Source organism: Eptesicus fuscus, chromosome 9, assembly GCF_027574615.1.
Source record: "Eptesicus fuscus isolate TK198812 chromosome 9, DD_ASM_mEF_20220401, whole genome shotgun sequence".
Lineage (NCBI taxonomy): Eukaryota > Metazoa > Chordata > Mammalia > Chiroptera > Vespertilionidae > Eptesicus > Eptesicus fuscus.
In genome coordinates, this window is record NC_072481.1 from 75362530 (window position 1) to 75384231 (window position 21702).

A 21702-nucleotide genomic window follows, 5' to 3' on the forward strand; every position below is an offset into this window, starting at 1 on the left:
CTTTTTAACAAGAAACTATTGATTCCTCTCATAAAAATAAATTAGTTTATAAGGAGAAAATTCTTTTAAGAATTTAAGACACAAATTAAAGCAGAAACAGATCATGCAAGTAACCCCACACCAATCAGAGGAAATACTGGGTTCGAAATAAGCCTGCACAGACAAAAGATAAACATGAGCTATTTCTGTTGCTACATGAAAATAGTAATTCTGGCAGCAAGCCAACTTGAATGTACTGGGCATCTTGAATTGGAAATGGTGGCAGAAGAAATATATGTAAGAACTTGTCCTTTTTTTTTTTATGTAGTGTGATGGAATCAGGGGATGGAAGGATCAGCTATAAGAAAAGACTTACCCTGAGGCTGAAGCAACTGCTACATACACACCACAGAAAGGAAATCAAGAACAAAACAAAAAAATTGAGGTAACACTGATTCTTGTTTGATATTAGAAAAAAATAAGATCTAGGAGTTAAATTTCTTTGTCTTTCATAAAATGGTATTTTCTGATACCTATTCAAAATAGACAACCAATAATATGCCAAAATATTGTTTTAGTTTGTGAGATTGTTTTAGTAGAAACAATTCGTTTTACAAAATGAAAACATCACCACCAGCAAAAAAAAAAAAAAAATTAAAAAAAGAAAAAGAGTATAAATTGGCTTGTGTGCAAAACCAGGTATGACACCTAAGAGAAAACAACTAGGTACTTAGAAGCAGATGCTTAGAGGTGATTATAAATTCAATTCTTAATAGGAGTAGCTATCAAACCGTAACATCAAAACTTTTAAAAAGCTTTTGTATATTTATGTATATAAAAGTTATAGTTTGGTTTGAAATAAAAAGAATGGCATAAAGAAAGTAGTTTACTTTGCAGTCGTGTAAGTGAACTCCAGAGCAGGCAGGAGAGCTGCTTTAGGCATATCAGGGAAGCAAGGCACAGCTTTCATCGTGTGCAAGGTGGCCTATGTGAGCGCCAGCCATCAAGTCTGCATTCCAGTCTGTAGGAAGGTGAAGGGCAATGAAGGGTATGTATTCCTCCCCTTTAAATACTTTCTGCAAATCACACCTGTCACTTTGATTACATCCAATTGGTCAGAACTTAGCCACATGTCAAAGGTAGTTGAAAGAAAGGCTAAGCAAGGTAGTCTTCAGTTTGAGTGGCCTGTGCCCATCTGAAAACAAAGGGTGCTGTTGAAAATGAGGGAAGGTGGGATGGAGGGGGACAACTCGTAGTCTCTGCCACAGTCTCTGTTGTTTGGCCACACCGCCCGCTACATGCAGAATTTACCATTTTCCTAAGAGGAGTAACCCAAGCCTATCCTTTTAACCTGTCCTGTTGTCCATCATGACCTCTACTGAATGCGCTGACCTTTTCAGGTCTAAACGTGGCTTTCGGAGGACCGATGGCTATAAACTGAAGGGTAATCCCAAGTTCCCCATTTAAAATGGAGTATATATGAGATAGTTACAATTTTTAAAACTTCCATTTGAGAAATGGGAGAATAGGAAACCCACATAAGCAACTACTGGATAGGAATTTCAAGACCTGCTTTGTAGGAGGCACGAAGACTTTCCACCTGGCACTGAGGAGTTCTTACCATATGATGAGCCCTGGCTTTCCCCCGGGTGAAATGCTCCAGTTCACTGTTTTCCACTGCTCCTGTCCTCCATGGCCCCTCGTGGGCAGGCATTAAGGGACAGGCTCGTCTAAGTGGGTTCCATGACTGCTTCCTTCTGGTGCTGATCTGAGGCCTGGAACTTGCTTTAAGAGTTGTAGTCACAGGTTATGCAGACAATCCTGGTATATCTTAGGTAACCCAATTCCCTTAAAATCTTAGTATGCTTCCACTCTATTTCTTGTCAGTTTCATGTAGAATGTAGTAAAAATTCATATCTGGACATAGTTTTGAACTTGAGGACTCTACCTTTTATCGTTGGCCTCTGTCCTTTGTTCTATCCACCACCCATACTGCTTCTAAATCTACTGTTGACCTCCTTGAGGCCATATAAAACACACTTAATCCCATCACTGCCAGAAAACTGCAACAGTGAATGAGGGGGAACAGATTCTACCTTCTCTGGTGGCTGTGGCACTGTAGCCAATGCTTATAATTGTTTTGCTTGGCTTTTGCAAGCCTGCAAACCTCAAAATTACAGGGGTCTCAATCAAATTAGATTGTAATTAGATTGTAATCCACAAACAGAGCAAAGTTTCTTAGCAAAGTTTGTTTTTTTTTAAATCTCAGTGTGCAATTGGCTAGCCCTTGTCTGAGTTCCTTGTTGCTAAGATCACTAAGGAACCAGCTGATATTTAACATTCTGAATTTTTGGTGACACTTCTATTGCTACAGACTTAGTTAATACTTGGTCTATCTTCCAAGATTCAGCAGGTGACAATTTGACCAAATAAATAGCTAACATATAACATATTAATTAGCTTCACAACCTGCATGAGTCCTTCCTACCTGCTGCCCAACTACACCAGTTCCATACTTTTAGGTCTTATCACATGTAGCACTCCACATAGGATCAAACCAGTATTTCTTTCTTATCCATGGAAAACCTATAATAAACATTTATGCTCCTCCCACCCCAATAAGTATGTCAGTCACTAGAAGACAGTTACCAAGTTTTACTAATCTCTTAATATTCTATACCTAACAATGCCTATATCCTATATAATAAAGATGTAATATGCAAATGGTCATTACTCCATGAAGCGTAACAACCAATTATGTAAGACCGGATCTCGGATCAGCAGGAGGGTGGGGCAGCGAGCTACAAGCTGGCAACGGAGAGCTACAGGAGGGGGTAGGGCAGCAAGCTATGAGGGGCAGCGGAGAGAGGGGGGTGGGGGGAGCTACAGGAGGGTGAGGCAGTGGGCGGAGAGCTACTGGAGGGTGGCAGCGAGTTACTGGTGAGCTACTGGTGCACAGATTCGTGCACAGGGCTACTAGTAGTCTATAAGCAACAAATATTGAGTAAATGCAAGATTTTGGCTCCTTTGAAATTCATATTAATTCACAGTGATTTTGAGGGGTCTTACTTCCAGAATTCAAGTTGTTCAGATCTTAGTAGTCTGAGATTCAATCTTTAAAGACAATGATGGGGGAGGAAGGGCAATGAGGGAGAAATGGGCACCTACAATACTTTCAACAATAAAGATAAATTTAAAAAAAAATTATGGGTTACATTATCCCATTTTCCTCACTGTTTGCTGCTGACTTAGTTATAGTACCTTTCAGATATTACTGCAAAGTCTGGTAGAACATTCAAATCACATGCACTGCACCTACTCCCTTGAGTTCTTCCTGGTTCAGGAACATAAGGTCCTAGATGTAATAATGCAGATTCAGTAAATGTCCCTCAGAGAATAATGTTGAGTACGGGAGGCAAGAGTGACCAATAACTGACTCACTCCTTGTGCCAGCAGCAAGTGATAAAATGGATCAGTGCTAGGGGTTGAGGCTGTTTTATAAGCAGGAGGTTGAGCTGAGGAATTAATATACTTGGCTCTAGGAAAGAAAGATAAACAGGAGGCAGAAATGAGGACTTACAAAGGTTTAGAAACACAGCAGATTATGTAGGATAATAGATCTGCAACATATAATAACCAGAAATACAACACTTTTATTTTAAAACGTGTACTTGTACACACACTTCTCACAGAAACTGCAGATCACAGTTAAAGATGTTGGTACAGATAAACTACTCATTACTTCTATTTGTAGTTTTTCACCATGTGGTCATGTTCAAAAACAGCTTTTTATCATCCCCTTACCCAGTGCCTCTCCACCTGCATGGCGAGTGAGAGTAGAAAAGAAGGGACACTGACTATAGGAAGATACATTAAAATTTAAGAGAAAGTATGTGTAATATAAAATTCCCTATAGAACTATTTTTAATTTCAAAAGTATGATCATCCCTAATGTTTCCAAATATCACCCTAACTGGAAGGCTAAATGCCATAGTAGCAATGAATAAAGTTTGGTGGTTACCAGGCTGGTGCTTGAATCTGAACTCTTCCAGTTAATAGCCAGTGATGGCACAAGTCACTAAGCTCTATGTGCCTTCATTTCCTCACCTATAAAATGGGGTGATAATATCTCCTCTGTAGTATGTGCTACTGTGAAAATTAGGTTAGTTAATCTATGCAAAGTACTGAGTATATTACATTCAACATATTATACACTCAATACATGTTACCTAATAATTACTGTTAGCTATTAACCAGCAGGGATTCACAGACTCTAAGAAGACAGAGTATTATGTTTTATTAAAGGTAATATATCAGCTTCTCTGCAAAGAACAAGGGATTTTCTTAATTATGAAAAGAGGACTTTAATTAAAACAGGCTGAGAAATACTATTCTAAGCCTTAATTTTATTGGTTCCAGAGTAAGTGGCATTCATTTAACAAGTACTAGGTGTACCGGTTAATAATGCGGATTCAATAGATGGAGTTACATATATGTTGATATATATGCGATTTGATATGTATGCTATTTTGTTGTATTGACAACAAGCTTCAAAACTTCATATGTCAAATTTTCTGAAGGTGTTAACATCAGATAATTTTAGACTTAAAAATGTAGAATTTTGTGCCAAAAAAAGAGCATTTGCGGGAAGTTTTAATTCATTATTTTGAAGAAAAGTGCTGCTGAATACTTCGGGAAGCTTATAGTGAACATGCTCCATCTCAAGATACTTGTGGACACTGGTTTATATGCTTTAAAAGTGATGATTTCAATGTGAAAGACAAAGAACATGCAGGTCAACCAAAAAAGTTTGAAGACCAACAATTACAAGCATTATTGGATAAAGTGTGTCAAAAACAACTTGCAGAAAGATTAAATGTTGCTCAGCAAATAATTTCCGATCATTTACAAGCAATGGGAAAGATTTTAAAGGAAGGAAAATGGGTGCCACGTCAACTGAACGAAAGACAAATGCAAAACCGAAAAGTCATCAGTAAAATGTTGCTTCAATGGCATGAAAGTCTTTTTGCATCGAATTGTGACTGGCGATGAAAAGTGGATTTATTTTGAGAATCCCAAATGCACAAACTCATGGTTGATCCAGGTCAACCATCAACATCGACTGCAAGGCCAAATCGCTTTGGAAAGAAGACAATGCTCTGTGTTTGGTGGGATCAGGAAGGTGTGGTGTATTATGAGCTTCTAAAACCAGGTGAAACCATTAATACTGATTGCTACTGACAACAAATAATCAATTTGAACTATGCTTTGATCGTGAAACAACTAGAATGTTCCAGAAGACACGGCAAAGTAATTTTGCTTCATGATGACACACCATCACACATTTCAAAACCAGTTAAAGACATGTTAAAAGATCTTGCCTGGGAAGTATTAACCCACCCGCCGTATTCACCAGACCTTGCTCCTTCAGATTACCACTTGTTCTGATCGATGGCACATGCACTTTCTGAGCAGCACTTCAAAACATACGAAGAAGTGGAAAATTGGGTCTCTGAATGGTTTGTCTCAAAGCAAGAAAAGTTCTATTGGGACGATATCCACAAATTACCTGAAAGATGGGGAAATATGTAGCTAGCAATGGACATTACTTTGAATAAAGCACTTTTGATGTTTCTCTTGAAATTATCGTGTTTTCTTTGATTACAAAATCCACATTATTAACCGGTACACCTACATACTATCCTGCCTCTTGCTCTTATTTCCCTCGATACTGTGGATACAGGATGGTGATGGGGGCAAAAGGGGATCTCTCGATGCTGTATATACAGGAATCAGGGTGCACAAACCCAGCACTGTGCTAAAAACTGGGGAATGCAGCAGTCAACAAAGATACATGGAGACTTGTTCTGATCTGAGACATCACTACATCTCAACAGCCTTTGACCACTTACAGTACTTGGGAAAGTAATCCAACAATAATTTTTTTCATATAACCCAGAGCACCTAGCCCCGTGTCTACTTACAGGAGGCAACTCTAGTTGACATTTGACCCTTACCATTTTCATTTTCCTAAAACTGCCAATGTCACTTGGCTTTTGTAGTGTCATTTCTTCTGGATATCCTCCTACATTGGCCTGACCATGCCTTTTTAAACTCTGCCACAGGATCCTTTCTCCTTTTCCATCACTCCAATGTTGGTGATTTCTAGACTTCTGTTCCTAGCCTTCCACTTTCTTTCTTCTGAATGATCTCATCAACACAGCTTTATCTATTACGAAAATGCTGGTTACTCCCAAGCATTTATCCCTCAATCTTCAGCTCCCTCCTGGGCTCTTGACTCAGTTTTTCTACAGCTTAGGGGCTCTCTCCTCAATTTTCTACACAAGCATTTCAAATTCAATTTGTCCAAAACTAAACTCATTATCACTTCCACCCAAATTCCTCCTTGTTCCCATTCTCCTATCTGGGTTAAGTACATCATCTTCTACTATGCCTTTAGCTAAGACACCAGAGAGCCATCTTTGACACTCATGCCTATGTTCCTCATCCTTCCTTCCAAGATCATAGTGAAAATTCTATCTTTTCAACATTGTTGAGTCCATATTATTGTTTCCATTGCTAGAGCAGCATGCCTTCGATTAGCATAACAGTACAGCACAGTGGTTCAGTACTGACTGGCTCAGGAATCACATGGCCCGAGTTTTCATCAAGGTTCTATCACTAACTGCATGACCACGGGGAAATTGCTGACATCCTTGAGCTTTAAGGTTTAAATAAACTAATATATGCAATGCCATCACAACAGTGCTTGGCAGGAAAGTAAAACTAAAAAATATTAGCCATTGATTTTATTACTATTACCATATTATTATTGGTATTTTACTGCCCCATTTATTACAGTGCTGGGCAGAAAACTGATAAATGGAAAAAAAAGAAAAAACAATCACTGCCTGGCTGGGGTGGCTCAGTGGTTGAGCATCGACCTATGAACCAGGAGGTCAGGGTTCAATTCCCCAGTCAGGGCACATGCCCAGGTTGTGGGCTCAATCCCAGTGTGGGGCATGCTGGAGGCAGCTGATTGATGATTCTCTCTCATAACTGATGATTCTATCTATCTCTCCATCTCCCTTCCTCTCTGAAATCAATAAAAAATATCTATAATAATAAAAGGGTAATATGCTAATTAGACCAGGCGTCCTTCCTTCCGGTCAAAGCCGCAGCAGGCGGGGGCCACAGCAAAGGCGGCAGAGGCCCCCCGGCCTTGGTGGCGGTGGGCAGGGGCTGGGGCCCGGGCCAAGGCCCTTGTATGAATTTCGTGCATTGGGCCTCTAGTATATATATATGTAAAGAGAATCATTAATATGTATTACAAGAATTGGTAGGAAAATTGCCACAGAGCAGAAACCGAGCATCTAGTCCCATTACGCATTAAAACAGTCTGCGTTTTTTAACCAGGCTTTTTCAGCATTGTAAATCCTGACATTTTTTATAGGAACAGATTAAAAATACTCATATTACATATTTGGCTAGGCTTTTGTGACAATATCATGACAATGCGTTAGTCCCCCAGGGTAGGAAAGGCACTCTGAAAGGAAAAATGCTTACCATTAGTATATGACTTCATAGATATAGGGTTTGACTCTTATGTGTACAACCAATGTTGAGGTAGAGAAAAATGTACAAATGGTTAAAGGAACATAGTGTCTCAGTTTCTGAAAGGAATAACACAATCATATTATACAGGAAGGATGTAAAATAGAAGGAGATTAGGAATGATGAGATTTCTCTCTTGACCAGACTAGAAGAAAAACAGAAAGCGAAATCAATAGAAAATTTACTTGTCTTCACACTACTGAATCAAATTTGGGGTAATCTCCAAATCATAAGGAATTTAGCAGATGATGTAAAAATCTTCCAAATATAAATATAACATGTTGCAAAAGAAAAAATCCATTTTTTTTTCTGTTGTGTAAGTGTTCCAATGATATGTATTCATTCTCCTGAAAAGCAGCAAGGGACAGAAGGGAAAATAAAAGAACTTCACTACCTCAGAAAGAAATATAAGAAAAGGTAAAACAGTGAACAAGACCTTAGGGACACCCAAAATAACCACCTAAAGATATTAGAAGTGATGAAATAAAGCCAGAAAATATCTCTGAGTGAAGTTATTTTCCCTAATTATTTTGGAGGTGGTCATTCGGTGAACAAAAACACATCTGGGAATGCATCTGAAAGAAACCTTAATTATCCAATCCTTGCTGAATCATTCTTTTTTATTTCAATTTCTTTTTCTTCTAATCTGACAAATATTGCTACTTGTGTCTCCAAGACACTAGTACTAAAACAAGATAGAAGAAAAAACAGAATAAAATACAACTTGAACATAACTTGTCTTTTATCAGATTGTGTTCCAGGACACATGGATGATGGGGACTAATGAAAGGAAGAAAAATAACTCGGGATGTTAATGATTTAGCATCATTTTCTGCAGACAGACTGGGAAAGTATGTCATAAGATAGGCTGGACAACATGAGATAAGTCAGTGACTCACTTCCAGAAGTCATCCTGCCAAGTGACCTAGCCCCGTGCCCTTGGGCCCCTTCACTGTCTGAGTACACAGTGGATAGGTCAGAGAACAAACCTTTCTCCGCAAGGCTGCTACTTCCCTCTAGTTCTCCCCACGAAAGTCCCCCTTAACCCCTCAGTGCTCATTAGTTACTGGTTGTTAGTTATTGGTTGTTAGTTATTGGTATGTGAATATATGGTTTATTTTGGAGAGTAATTGTGTAAAGACAATACTGCTCCACTGAGGTAGACAAATAAAGTCTATGTCCAAGGCCCTGGGAACCCAAATTACATCATCCTGACCATATCAAAGTGAAAATTCCTCTCACTGGGAAATAACTCTTTCAAAATTACACAAGAAAATAAAAATAATTCAAGCTTTATACTTCACTAGGCAATCTCTGGGTACAATAAACTCAAGGGTGTGCAAACAGACGCCACAATGCTAAAAGGGTTAATATTTTATCCACTGTAGATTGTACATTAACGAATGATATTGGCAAATCCTGAGCTGGATAATGTCATGGGATTAGAAGTCAACACAAAGATGCTACAGTAAGGTTTAACTTTCCATCTATGCTACTTGCAGGTAAAAATACAGTGCTCATGAATTCACAGTGTAGTTACTGAGTGAGGGAGATGGATCTGGTCTCCCAAGTTTAAGGTCTAGTTAACACAGACCAAAAGGCCACACTGGACTTCCAACAAAATGATTTGTGTAAACAGTTAGGTCCGAATAGATAAACTGCTTCATTTCTGGCCATTCTTACATCCTGCTTTCCCACAGTCCTGTGTGGATCTGAGGACTTGGGGATCTTTTACTTAGCATTAGAACATATAGTGGGAGAACTCTGCATGTTGTCATTTTTTAACATATGTGAATATATGGTTTATTTTGGAGAGTAATTGTGTAAAGACAATACTGCTCCACTGAGGTGGACAAATAAAGTCTATGTCCAAGGCCCTGGGAACCCAAATTACATCATCCTGACCATATCAAAGTGAAAATTCCTCTCACTGGGAAATAACTCTCAAAATTACACAAAAAAGTAAAAATAATTCAAGCTTTATACTCTTTTTATCCCAGGTATGTGCTTAAAAGATCAAAGAAGAGACAGTTAAGTGGCAGGTAATTAAAAAAGTAAATTTCTGAGGTATTTATTAAAAATTATAAAAACATGAATCTAAAACTAGAATTGCACCTCTTGCTTTGTTTTAGGTAGGTGTTTTTTTTTTTTTTTTCATATCCCTACAAATCCCATTTTATATTTCCAGAAATCATCTTATCCACTTAAATAAAAACAGCAAATTTCTTAGTTAATTTTCTGACTGATAAATGCATCTGACTATAATAATTTAAGTCATATGATTGTCTGCTCTGGCCTACTGTCTTCAATTAGTGTATTAAGTAATTTAGACACTTTTCTTTGCAAAGGTTGCATGATTTAATAAACTCCCATAGGCCTCAACATGTGCCAGCTCTGCTAGGTTATCTCCAATCCAGCTGCTGTTATGATAACAGTTGCCAACTTTCAAACAAATGAAGGGAATAATGAATCAGCTTCAAGTTGGCTCGTATGTAAACTTATATTGCTCCCAGTAATAACTCGGGCCAATTTCAACTATAAAGAAAATTAATTAAAAAGATTTCACCTCCACTGTTTGAGAAACATGGCACCAGGCATGCTGCTGAATTAGCGTTTATGAGCCCGAAGCTTCAGGGAAACTCCCATAGTTTGGATTTTAGTCTTAAGTGCTATAGGTTTTTTTAAAGACTGAATTTTTTGAGGAAACAGATTAGAAAATACCTGGTCCTTAATTGATAAGATGACTATTTAAGAAGCCTCACACTGCTGGGAAAAAATAAGGGCTTATCACACAAAAAAAGGCTTGAAAGACTTCTGAGGAGGAAAGGACATGTGAATGAAAAGGGGCCCATTTATACAGGAGCTGAAAACCAGGAGAGAGAGCACCCCTCGCAGGGCTGTAGGCCAGGGCCACTGTAGGGCACAGTGGGAAGCATAAAACAGGGCGACATGAGAGTGCTAGACCCTTTTTCTAAGAATGACAATACTGTATTGAATTTCAATAAACTGGACAAAACAGTTTTTGTGCTGGATCTGTTATCCAGACTAGTGGTTCTATAGAACCACTGAAACTCTGGTGTTTCCAATAAGCACTAATCTGTTTGGCACAAAGTCATAGTATTTTTATAGAAAGAAATAAGCAGAATATCAGACCAGAGGTCTGTTTAAAATATGCAATTTATTTCTAAATGTCCATTCTAGTTGAAAATTATTCCCTGGGTGGGTTCACGTCCTTGAGAGGACAGGGAAACTCTTCCACTAGCGAGCAAAGCTGGGTCATAGTGTCCTCACAGGAGTGAGGGTATGTTACAAGCAACAACGGGATGGACTGAACTAAATATACAGTATTTTGGCTGATGAACTGTATAAAACTAGTCAAGGATTAGCATATTGGTAGTGATAATACGATTTATTTTTTTTCCAAAGGGTACTAGTAATTATTCTCAGTCATCAGCTATCTATATCAGATATATTTTATTGGCTGCATGCTACAGTCTTTCAATACATCTTATAGATTATAAAATTACAACTAAGTGTGAAATTGTATACCATGATTGCTTCTGCCCTCACTGCATATACGTAATGCAGAGTTGAAAGAAAGAAAAACAAAGCCCTCTTGGGGATGTTAAGTGGTTAGACCATACTCCACAATTCCAGTGATTCACAGCACTTGAAACTGAAACTGTGGATCAATGGATGTGGGATGGGTGTCTTCTCTAGGCATCTCCAATATCCTCTCCTGGGATCGCTAGAGCTGGAAACACTGGAGATGCCTAAGTGGAGGACTTGGTTCTAGGATCTTCCACCCAGCTGAAATGGTTCAAGGAAAGCTCCATGGATGCCTCAGGGTAACTTGGAATCCAAAGAAAGGACTACGAGCTTAGCCCATAAATAAAGAAACTATTTTCTAATACTTTGACGTGCTCATCATTGACCTCTATATAGCTCATGGATGCTATTGAAACTGTTCAAGATGCAACAAATTTAACAGGTCCATCTTTGGAGCAACATAAAAGGCTAGAACTTGTTGTGAAATTGTTGCCCAGTGAAGTAGCCACAGTAGTTCCCCAAACAACTGAGTCAGCACTCACCCAAATGGAAGTAAAAGAGGTGCTGATTCCTTAACCTCACTGAATCATATGAATACAACAAACCATTTGGAAAGTGTTCTAGTCTATTCTGCACACAGGATGCATGTCTGCACTTGGCAAAACCTTGTGCAACAGGTATGAATTGTGTGCGTTATTTGCTACTGCTCTGGTAAACAAGAGACAAGAAATGTCACAGATGCAAGCGTGTGTTTTTTTCAATTTTGAAAACATTCTATTCACTAGTGCTGGCGTGCCCAAAAGGACTCTTACACGAGACAAGTTTACCTACAATAAGCAAGAATAAATGTAAAAAAGAGATACATGCCAACAATAGACAGATCCAATATAAAAATCCTATTCTTTAGCCTTGACCTCAGTTCTTTCTGTTCAAGATCAGAAAGTATGAGAGGTGGTAGAGATCAGTCATTCTTTCATCTTCTACTTTGGATGCTGTATATACCTAGAGATCATTATTCTGGAATCCTAGAATACATATACCTTCTATTCACTGGCTTGAATATTCAAACAATTAGCTATATTTGTCTGAATGCACACTGTCTTTATTTCAGGTGGTTAGAAAAATCAAGAAATGATTAGAGGCTAAACAAATTAGACAGACACATAAAGGAAAGGTGAGGAAGGAAGGAGAAAGAAAATAGAAGAAAAAGATTTTAAAAGATCTGTGTGTAGTCAGGATAAGTGACTAATAGACGGTGGAAAAAATAATTGCTTACAATTTATATAAAACCATCATAACCATAAAATACATGGTACAAAGGTACATAATTATAAACAAGAAGATGGAAATAAAAGTTGTCTTAATTAAGAAAAACAACAGAAGAAAAATATATGGAAGAAAATTATGGAAAGTAGGAAGATCCATGCCACAAATATGCCAGATAAATGACATATCCCCAGAGGGAGAATACTGCCCTCCATTTGAGAAAGTTCTATGACCTTGGCTGGCACTGCTGTTTCCTTGTATAATCACAGAAGGCATTCAATGTTGGTGATGATGAGAAGGAGTTTTGAAGAATATAATTATGGACTGCAAGTGTTTTTGTGGAAACAAAATGATCATTTATGCCTGAGATTGTGTAAAATGCCTTAATTTTGGTCAACAACAATTTGAACTTTAAAAAATTGAATCCCCACACCTCCTTATAAATTCACAATTCTTCAAGTAAAGCACAGGGATAGCATGTAAAAGCAAAGGCGTTCCAGATACTCTTCAAGAAATGCTACTTAGTAGAAAATTACTGTGTAGTAACATGATGTGGCCTACCTCCATGTCAAAACCAGCCTGCAAATTCAAAAAGCCACATGAAAGGAGATTTTAAGAAGAGCAAAGCTTAAAGCAGTTTTCCTCTAGTGGGTCAGGTATAAAAATGGTCACAATACACATTACCTTGGAAGCACTAGCAATCCTACACAAATTAACCTTGTATGATGTACAGATGGAAGGTGGAGAGAAAGCAAAAAACCACATCAAGGTGTCTAAGGATGCAACGGCTCTGAAAGCTTCAAAAATCTCACCTTTTCTCTAGTACCTTTAATTGTGGCTACAATAAGTGCATTTTGCCACATGCTTTGAAAAGAAAAAAGAAATGGCCATTTTCTTAAGTGCTAAGAGACTTACTTCTCTTTCAGAAAATCCACCACTCTCCTGAAGTCAGCCACGCAGTATTCTCTCTTCATTGCCATGAGCACGGCGTCCGAGGCGGACTGCACTGGTATGTGCAGGAAAGCATACACACGGGGGTGATTAAGGACTTTCGCCATTTCCTTTAAAAATATGGAAGGAGAAAACATTAATCACCTTACCATATCAGGGAATGGTTTCCTTTAGATCAGCACTCACAAGTGGAAGCAAATAAACACAGCTGAACACAGACGAGTCATGTAGGCTCTCAAAGTGAATGTCACCTGCAGTATGCTCTGATGACATTTGGGAATTTAATATTCCTTTTGGATGATTCCACTTCAGAGTTATTTCCCCACGTTCACCATTTCTCTTAGGTGACAAAACAGAGATAAACTCATGTAATGTCTAAAGAGTAAAAAGAATTTTGATATTTCAAAATAAACACTTCTCCTTTGCCTCATAGCAGCTTTATATTCTGCCTATTGCATTACTAGTAACAGGAGAAACAGCAATACAGGGGTGGGCAAAAGTAGGTTTACAGTTGTGAGTAAGTGAAACGAGTTTATTTTATTCCTGTATTATTATTAATTACTGTATTATTTTCCATATGAACAACTGTAAACCTGCTTTTGCCCCCCAACTGTATTAAGACAAACAGTTGGTCCCATATAATCCTGTGCACTTGAATAAAGTTTCCAAATTCAGGACACATCAACACTTTTATTTTTTTTTTAATGAAGGAGAAAAATTAATCTATAACTCACCCATTTCTTTTCCAGCTAGTTAATGAACACATTTTGTGAGAATTTACTATGCAAAAGGCAGAGAACCAGACAATGACACTTCCCTGGTCACTACTGACATCTACCTTTTAAAATGCCACCAAGTTTCAGAGAAGAGAAATAAGGGGAGAAGAGGATGAAGAATTTATCTTGCAAAGTTAAGGAGAGCAAATTTGAGTGAAACAAATTAGAAAACCCAGAGATTGTTTCAAAATTCCTCCAAGGATACAAAGGGAGGAGGAAAAAGAGTAATGAAAGGAAAGCTGTAGTAATATAACCGTCTCCGCAAACAATGAGGAATATAGCTGATTTAGCCCAACTCTACTGTTCCAAGCAGTGTCCTCATCAGTGGGAGGACAGGAAAGCAGGTGGAGGTGAAGGGGAAAAGGAGGGACAGAGGGAAGGAGAGGACAAAAAGAGTGCAAAGAATCCAATAGAGATAAAAAATGTCAAGAAAGGACCTTCTTTTTTAATAACTTGCATGTGTCCAATGGTTTTCAGTTCCCAAAGTTCTGTACTTTGACATGTTGTTTTATTTTATCCTTAGAACAATATTTTGAGAGATTTTATAAAGTCAAAGAGTCAGCTAATTCCATATGGTCATCTCCTAGTTATTCAGGGGTAAGTCATGTGTATATATCAACCATGCCCTCTGTTTCTCCATTTTCTTTCCATTGATTATGAAAATTGGCATTTTTACCAAAGTGGAAGAGCAATTAAATCTGTCACCTTCTTGGTAGCAGCTTAGTTGTTTTAAAAAATCTGTTTGGCTAAGAAATTCAAATAACCAGACAATATTACTCATGGATATCTTTTATCTACCTTCACTACCAGATTATACACTGAGTGGCCAGATTATTATGATCTCTGAACGCATAATAATCTGGCTACTCAGTGTATATCCTATATAATAAAAGGCTAATATGTAAATTGTCCCCTCAACCAGGAGTTCGACCAGCAGACAGGCCGGCCAACCGCCCATGTCCCCTCCCCCTGGCCAGGCTGGCTGGACCCCACCTGTGCACAAATTCATGCACCGGGCCTCTAATATATACAGTGTGTGTGTGTGTGTGTGTGTGTGTGTGTGTGTGTGTGTATATCATGCATGAGTAGGGTCCCCTACACGCTTTCGCTTTTCGCGGTGGAGCTGGGTGCCTGTCCGCGGAGGCTTCTGAAAGGCCTGGTGCCGGAGCAGACAGGCACCCAGCTCCCCCACTTTTGATGGTCCGTGGCCGCTGAGGGGGGGTACCCTGCTGTTGAGAGGCACATGGGGCGGGAGTCCCACCCCCTGCGCCTCTCAATGGCCGCTGAGGGGGGCTGCCGCGGACACCTGGCTACCCTGCCGTTGAGAGGTGCAGCTGGGTGTCTGCGGCAGGTCCCCTCAGCGGCCGCGGATGTGGCCGTTGAGAGGCACAGGGGGCGGGAGTCCCACCCCCTGCGCCTCTCAACAGCAGGGTAGCCCCCCTCAGTGGGAGTGGATCCATGCCTCTCAATGGCCGGACAGGCCACCCCGAGTTCCGCCCCCCAGCCTCCCGCCGCCCAATCATGGGCGTAGCTGAGTGATGGTAATTTACATGTTACTCTATTATTAGATAGGATATATATATATATATATATATATATATATATATATATACACACACACACACACACACACACACACACACACTGAGTGGCCAGATTAGATCATAATAATCTGGCCACTCAGTGTATAATATGCCTCACTATATTTGGTTACTATTTGTTTAATGTATTGGAACTGGAGTTGAAGAATTTCTTATTTAGCAGAAAAATAACTGATCAACAATTATCAGAAACTTCCCTTCACAGAACTGTTACAATCCTTGGCTGGGTATTTAGTCAGTAGGCCTTAGGGTAACACTGATCATGATGTACCCTATAGTAACTATGTTGGCCTTCTGCTATGGTTCTCTGCCTTTCACGCACTTCACACCTGAACATCCACATTCCCAAACAGTGGGGGGGAAATGAAACAAAAAACTTGAGAAATAAAATTTCACTCTTAATACCTGTGCCTTGGTTTTCTCATCTGTAAAATGGAAAACAGTGGTAATCTCCACCTCAGAGGGCTACTGGACTACAGTGAAAATAAAATAATTTAGTATGTGCTTATATATAACACTCAATATGTAAATGACCTAATATTGCCCTAGATGGTTTGGCTCAGTGGATAGAGCACCGGCTGGGGACTGAAGGGTCCTGGGTGCAATTCCGGTCAAGGCACAAACCTCAGTTGCAGGCTCCACCCCAGCCTGGGCCCTGGTCAGGGTGTGTGCAGGAAGCAACCAATTGATATATTTCTCTCACATCGATGTTTCTCTCTGTCTTTCCCTCTCTCTTCCACTCTCTAAAAGTCAATGGAAAAATATCCTTGGGTGAGGATTAAAACAAACAAAAAATGATCTAATCTTCTTATTCCTTGGAGAGTATGTAAAATTCATGGGAACACATTTTCATACACATTAATGGAAACCCATCAATAAGTAGAACAGCTTTTCAATAAGCTACTTCCCTTAACTAGTAAGTGAAGGAGAGGTCATTTGTATTGATCTACATAAAATAAATTTGAAGGGTGTCTCCATGCAAACATGACCCCAACCAGAAAGGGTAGTGTAGTTTCTCTAGAAACACACAGGGTGGCCTATGGCTATAAACAGGAACTCACCGGAGGGAGCCTGCCCTCTTAGTGTGACCATTTACAAGCTAAACTGTTAAGAGGAAACAAGGAGGGTAAATGTGGTGGGTTTCCCCTTTGGATCTCAAAACTTCCCACTCATAACTGTATAATGGTAGGCACCAGAACAGAAAATGAAAATAAACTTGCCCTTCATTAAAGCCTACATTTTGCCTACTAAGAGTCATGTCTGCACATAATGTACACGAAAGAAACAAATTTTTTTTTTCTTCTATCCTGATCTCATTCAGCACTGTTGGTTCAAGATAACCTTTGATCTCTTCACCTGTCCAAATTCTCCTGTTTGAAGGTTCAGTTTATAGCTAAGGTTCTCTCATGCAAGGGATGCCTTCTCTGTGATGCCTCTCATGCAAGGGATGCCTTCTCCTCTGTGATTCCTCCTGTATAACCTGTTCCTAGAGTTACCACGAGCTCCCTTGCTTCTGCTCTGCAATATGATGACCGATTTCTAAGATGGAGCAGGGGTTATGCTTTCATCCTCTCTCTGGACCTCTACAATGGCTGGAACTGTTCAAGTGCAACTCCAAACTTATAAAGATATATGGGTTAGAACCGCATCAGTATACATAGAAAGAGGTCTAAAATATAATTGATATTTGATAGGAAGACAAATTTTCAATTAGTAATTGGCTAAAGCAGGTAAACAAGCACATATTCAAGCCGGTAAATAAGCATGTAATCAGCCTGCCTTGATTTTTGGAATAAGTTAAAAATTATACGTAAATATACAAGTCAATATATACATAAGTAAAACTCAAACACTTCATTGGTTCTATTTCTAAAAGGAGCTTCAGATTGGATTCACAGTGTACTGTCATATGAAAATGATGTATGGGGTCCAGGTTCATCAGAAAGAAAGGGGCACTTAGTTCAAGTGTGGCTAACAGAAGAATGGCAGCCCTGAGCAACCTGAGCTCTGACCTGGGGGAGAGAGTCTGAGTACACAGGTAAGTGTGCATGCAAACAGTATCTATTTTAATATAAGGACATTTATAATTTAAGGGTTGATGTATCAAGGCTGCTTAGAATACAGATGGTGACCATTTTATATGTAAGGACCAGAGAATGGCTAACCAGATTACCAAAACAGTAGTGTTTCTAACTAGTGCTTTTACGTTGAGCTCTCCTATTACAAACTGGTAATGATCTCAAGGTTTGCCACATTTTTATAAACTTAAAAAGCAAAGAAAAAATAATGAATTGAATGAAAACAGGCTTAATTTTAAAAAGAAACCCTTTGTATGGGAACATTTTTCTTTAAATGTTAAGTTTCATTTTTATTGCCCTGCAGTCATCAAATTAATCATCATATTCGACCTAGTTTCGAATATAAACACTACCAGCTTAACAAAGTCCCTCAGTGTGTGAGAGTTATAAAACATATTAATACTTTCATTCAGATGTCTCTGCATTCCCATTGATAATTACCAATCAAAAAGCTCTCTCAGCTGATAGCTTTGTTAGGAAGTATATGCATATTTAAAATGCTAAACTTTACGCTGTCATGTTGTTTTCAAGAAACCTAAGGTACATGACTAAGAAAGACAATACTCAAAAAACAGAAACTATACCATTACCTTTAAGCATTTTTAAAATAGCCTGAGATAAAATTCACATATCATAAAATTCACCCATAAAAAGTATGCAATTAAATTAAACTACATTTATAGGATGGCACAACCCTCACCACAGTCTAATTTTAGAATATTTTCATTCCCCCAAAACAAACCCTGTACCCACTAGCAGTTTCTTATAGATGTCCCTCAGTCTACAATTCTTTTCCCCCAGCCCTAAACAACCAACCACTAGTTTACTTTCTAGCTCTATAAAGTGCTATTCTGGACATTTCATATAAATAGAATCATACAATATGTCTTTTGTAGCTGGCTTCTTTTACTTATAATGTTTTCAAGGGTCATCCATGTTAAACTATGTAATTTATTTAATTTTTTCAATTAAATGGAAGAGGATTTTAGAATTTATTAAATATGTCATTTCATGCAAAACTATTATCTTGATTAGAAGAATGGGGGTAGGGCTATAAATGAAAAAGTTTTATGGTTCCCATTGTTTTTTGTTTTATTGTGGTAAAATATATGTAACATAAAATTCACCATTTTGATTGTTTTGGGGTATATAATTCAGTGACATTAAGTACATACAGAAGTTGTGCAATCATCACCACCATTCATATCCAGAACTTTTTCATCATCCCAAATTGAAACTCTCTATCCATTAAACAATAACTCCCAATGTCTGCTTCCTCTTAGCTCTTTACTTTCTGTCTCTATGAATGTCACTATTCTAGGTACCTCCTATAAATGAAGTCAGACAATATTTATCCTTTTGTGTCTGGCTTATTTCACTTAGCATGTTTTCAAAGTTCATCCCTGCTGTAGCAATATTATTATTTTAAATATCACTTTTCCAGGCAGTTGGTAGGCAGTTCTATTGTCAATGCCAGAGCACTTACACTTCTATTAGCACTTATTTCCCCGTCCTGCAATTTCACTGTACATGCTCATATCCCAAGGGTATACTTGTTTGTCTGTCTCTCCCCATTTTGTTGATCAATTCCTTGTCTTTAAAATACTTAAGTTATATAGTTGAATGAATGAATGACTGCAAGACCCAATCACTTAATCAACATAGAGGAAGTTCTACAAAGACTTCTAGTTCAAGGTCTAAGTAGCACAAAATGCTTGTGCTCCAGGACATCCTATTTCTAGAGTCACTTTCAACACTCCCAGAACATACAAGTCAAGATAAAGTAAGTCATATTTTAAACATTATTTCATTAATGACACTGTAACTGCCACTAAGTGAATTGCCAACACCTACATTTACTCTCAGCAATCTAAAAATGTATGATCATTAGTGGCATCAGGAAGTGAATTAGGAGCATGAGAACCTATGTTCCAAATGAAAAGGTTAGATATTGTGAACAGATGCCAATTTAAATGTGATCTATAACTTTATTATAACAAAAAATTCACTTCCAAAATGCAAAGAGTTAACATTTTCAGTTATCTGCATTAAAGTAAGTTGAGACAAATGTTCTATTAGCTTTCACAGAAATGCTAAAGGATTTTGATGTTCCTTTACCATTACCACTTCACCTCAGTGTCAGAGTCAATAAGCAGACACTATATTATGGAGATAAAAGTACACATTAATACTAATGTCAAAATCCTAAGAGTTGTAATTATACACACATTTATTTTCAACGGATATTATTCACTTTAGTTTTAAATTATGATTCTGCTCTGCTAAGGCCAAGAAATCAGGAGAGTTTCTGTATCCTCCTTCTGGTCATAGTTACATGAATCTATACATGTAAAAACTCATGAAACTGAACACACATAAAAAAGTCAATTTTACTGTGTCTAATTTTAAAATGAAAACAGTAACATCGGTGGTGATTCAAACATTATATAATACTAGAGGCCCGGTGCACGAAATTCGTGCACGGGTGGAGGGTGTCCCTCAGCCAGGCCTGCACCCTCTCCAATCTGGGACCCCTTGAGGGATGTCCAAGGGCCAATTTAGATCGGGCCTAAACGGGTGGTCAGACATCCCTCTCACAATCCAGGACTGCTGGCTCCCAACCACTCGCCTGCCTCTGCCTGATTGCCCTTAACCGCTTATGCCTGCCAGCCTGATCACCCCTAACCAATGTACTGCCAGCCTGATCAACGTCTAACTGCTCCCCTGCTGGCCCGATTGCCCCTAACTGTCCTCCCCTGCAGGCCTGGCCCCCCCAACTGCCCTCCCTTGCAGGCCCGGTCACCCCTAACTGCCCTCCCTGCTGGCCTGATCACGCACAACTGCCCTCCCCTGCAGGCCTGGTCTCCCCCAACTGCCCTCCTCTGCTGGCCCAGTCACCCCTAACTGCCCTCCCTGCAGGCCCTGGTCCCCCCAACTGCCATCCCCTGCCAGCCTGGTCCCCCCAACTGCCCTCCACTGCTGGCCTGGTCACCCCCAACTGCCCTCCCCTGCTGGCCTGGTCACCCCCAACTGTCTTCCCTTGCAGGCCTGGGTCCCCCACCTCCCGCAACTGTCCTCCCCTGCAGGCCTGCTCCCCCCACTACTGCCCTCCCCTGATGGCCTGGTCTCCCCCAACTGCCCTCCTCTACTGTCCTGGTCACCCCTAACTGCCCTCCCTGCTGATCTGATCACCCACAACTGCCCTCCTCTGCAGACCTGGTCCCCCCAAACTGCCCTCCTCTGTTGGCCTGGTCTCCCCCAACTGCCTTCCTCTGCTGGCCCAGTCACCCCTAACTGCCCTCCCTGCTGGCCTGGACCCCCCCCAACTGCCCTCCCTGCAGGCCTGATCCCCCCCAACTGCCCTCCTCTGCAGGCCTGGTCCCCCCCCCAACTACTCTCCCCTGCAGTCCTGCCCCCCCCCAACTGCCCTGCCCTGCAGTCCTGTTCCCCCCCAACTGCCCTCCCTTGCTGGCCTGGTCTCCTCCAACTGCCCTCCTCTGCCAGCCTTGTCAACCCGAACTGCCCACTAGTGCCCTCCCCTGCCAGCCATCTTGTGGCAGCCATCTTGTGTCCACATGGGGGCAGCCATCTTTGACCACATGGGGGCAGCCATCATGTGTCTTGGAGTGATGGTCAATTTGCATATTACTCTTTTATTAGATAGGATGAGCAAGTACATGTATAGTAAACATATAGTTGCCTTTTTTTTTCTCATTAAAAAAAGACTGAAAGACTGAGTCTACTAAACACTAAAAGAACAAGTTAAAAAAAAAAACTACACTTCTAATTACCTGATCAATTTAATGGGGAAAGTACAACCCAGTTAGACTGAGCATTCAGCTCAGATAATTCTATTGGCTTCTCTTAGACATGATATAACTAATAAAG

The 21702-nt window shown here is 39.6% G+C and overlaps 1 protein-coding gene across 3 annotated transcripts in view; it reads right to left on the reverse strand.

The window, feature by feature from the left end:
• CDKAL1 (CDK5 regulatory subunit associated protein 1 like 1) overlaps positions 1-21702 on the reverse strand; it is a 654128-nt gene that overhangs the window by 202151 nt on the left and 430275 nt on the right. For all 3 annotated transcript variants that reach the window (XM_008146133.3, XM_028152333.2, XM_054721432.1), the window contains one exon: positions 13324-13469. In XM_008146133.3, the coding sequence (XP_008144355.2) occupies positions 13324-13469 (146 nt within the window). The remainder of the gene's footprint in view (positions 1-13323; positions 13470-21702) is intronic.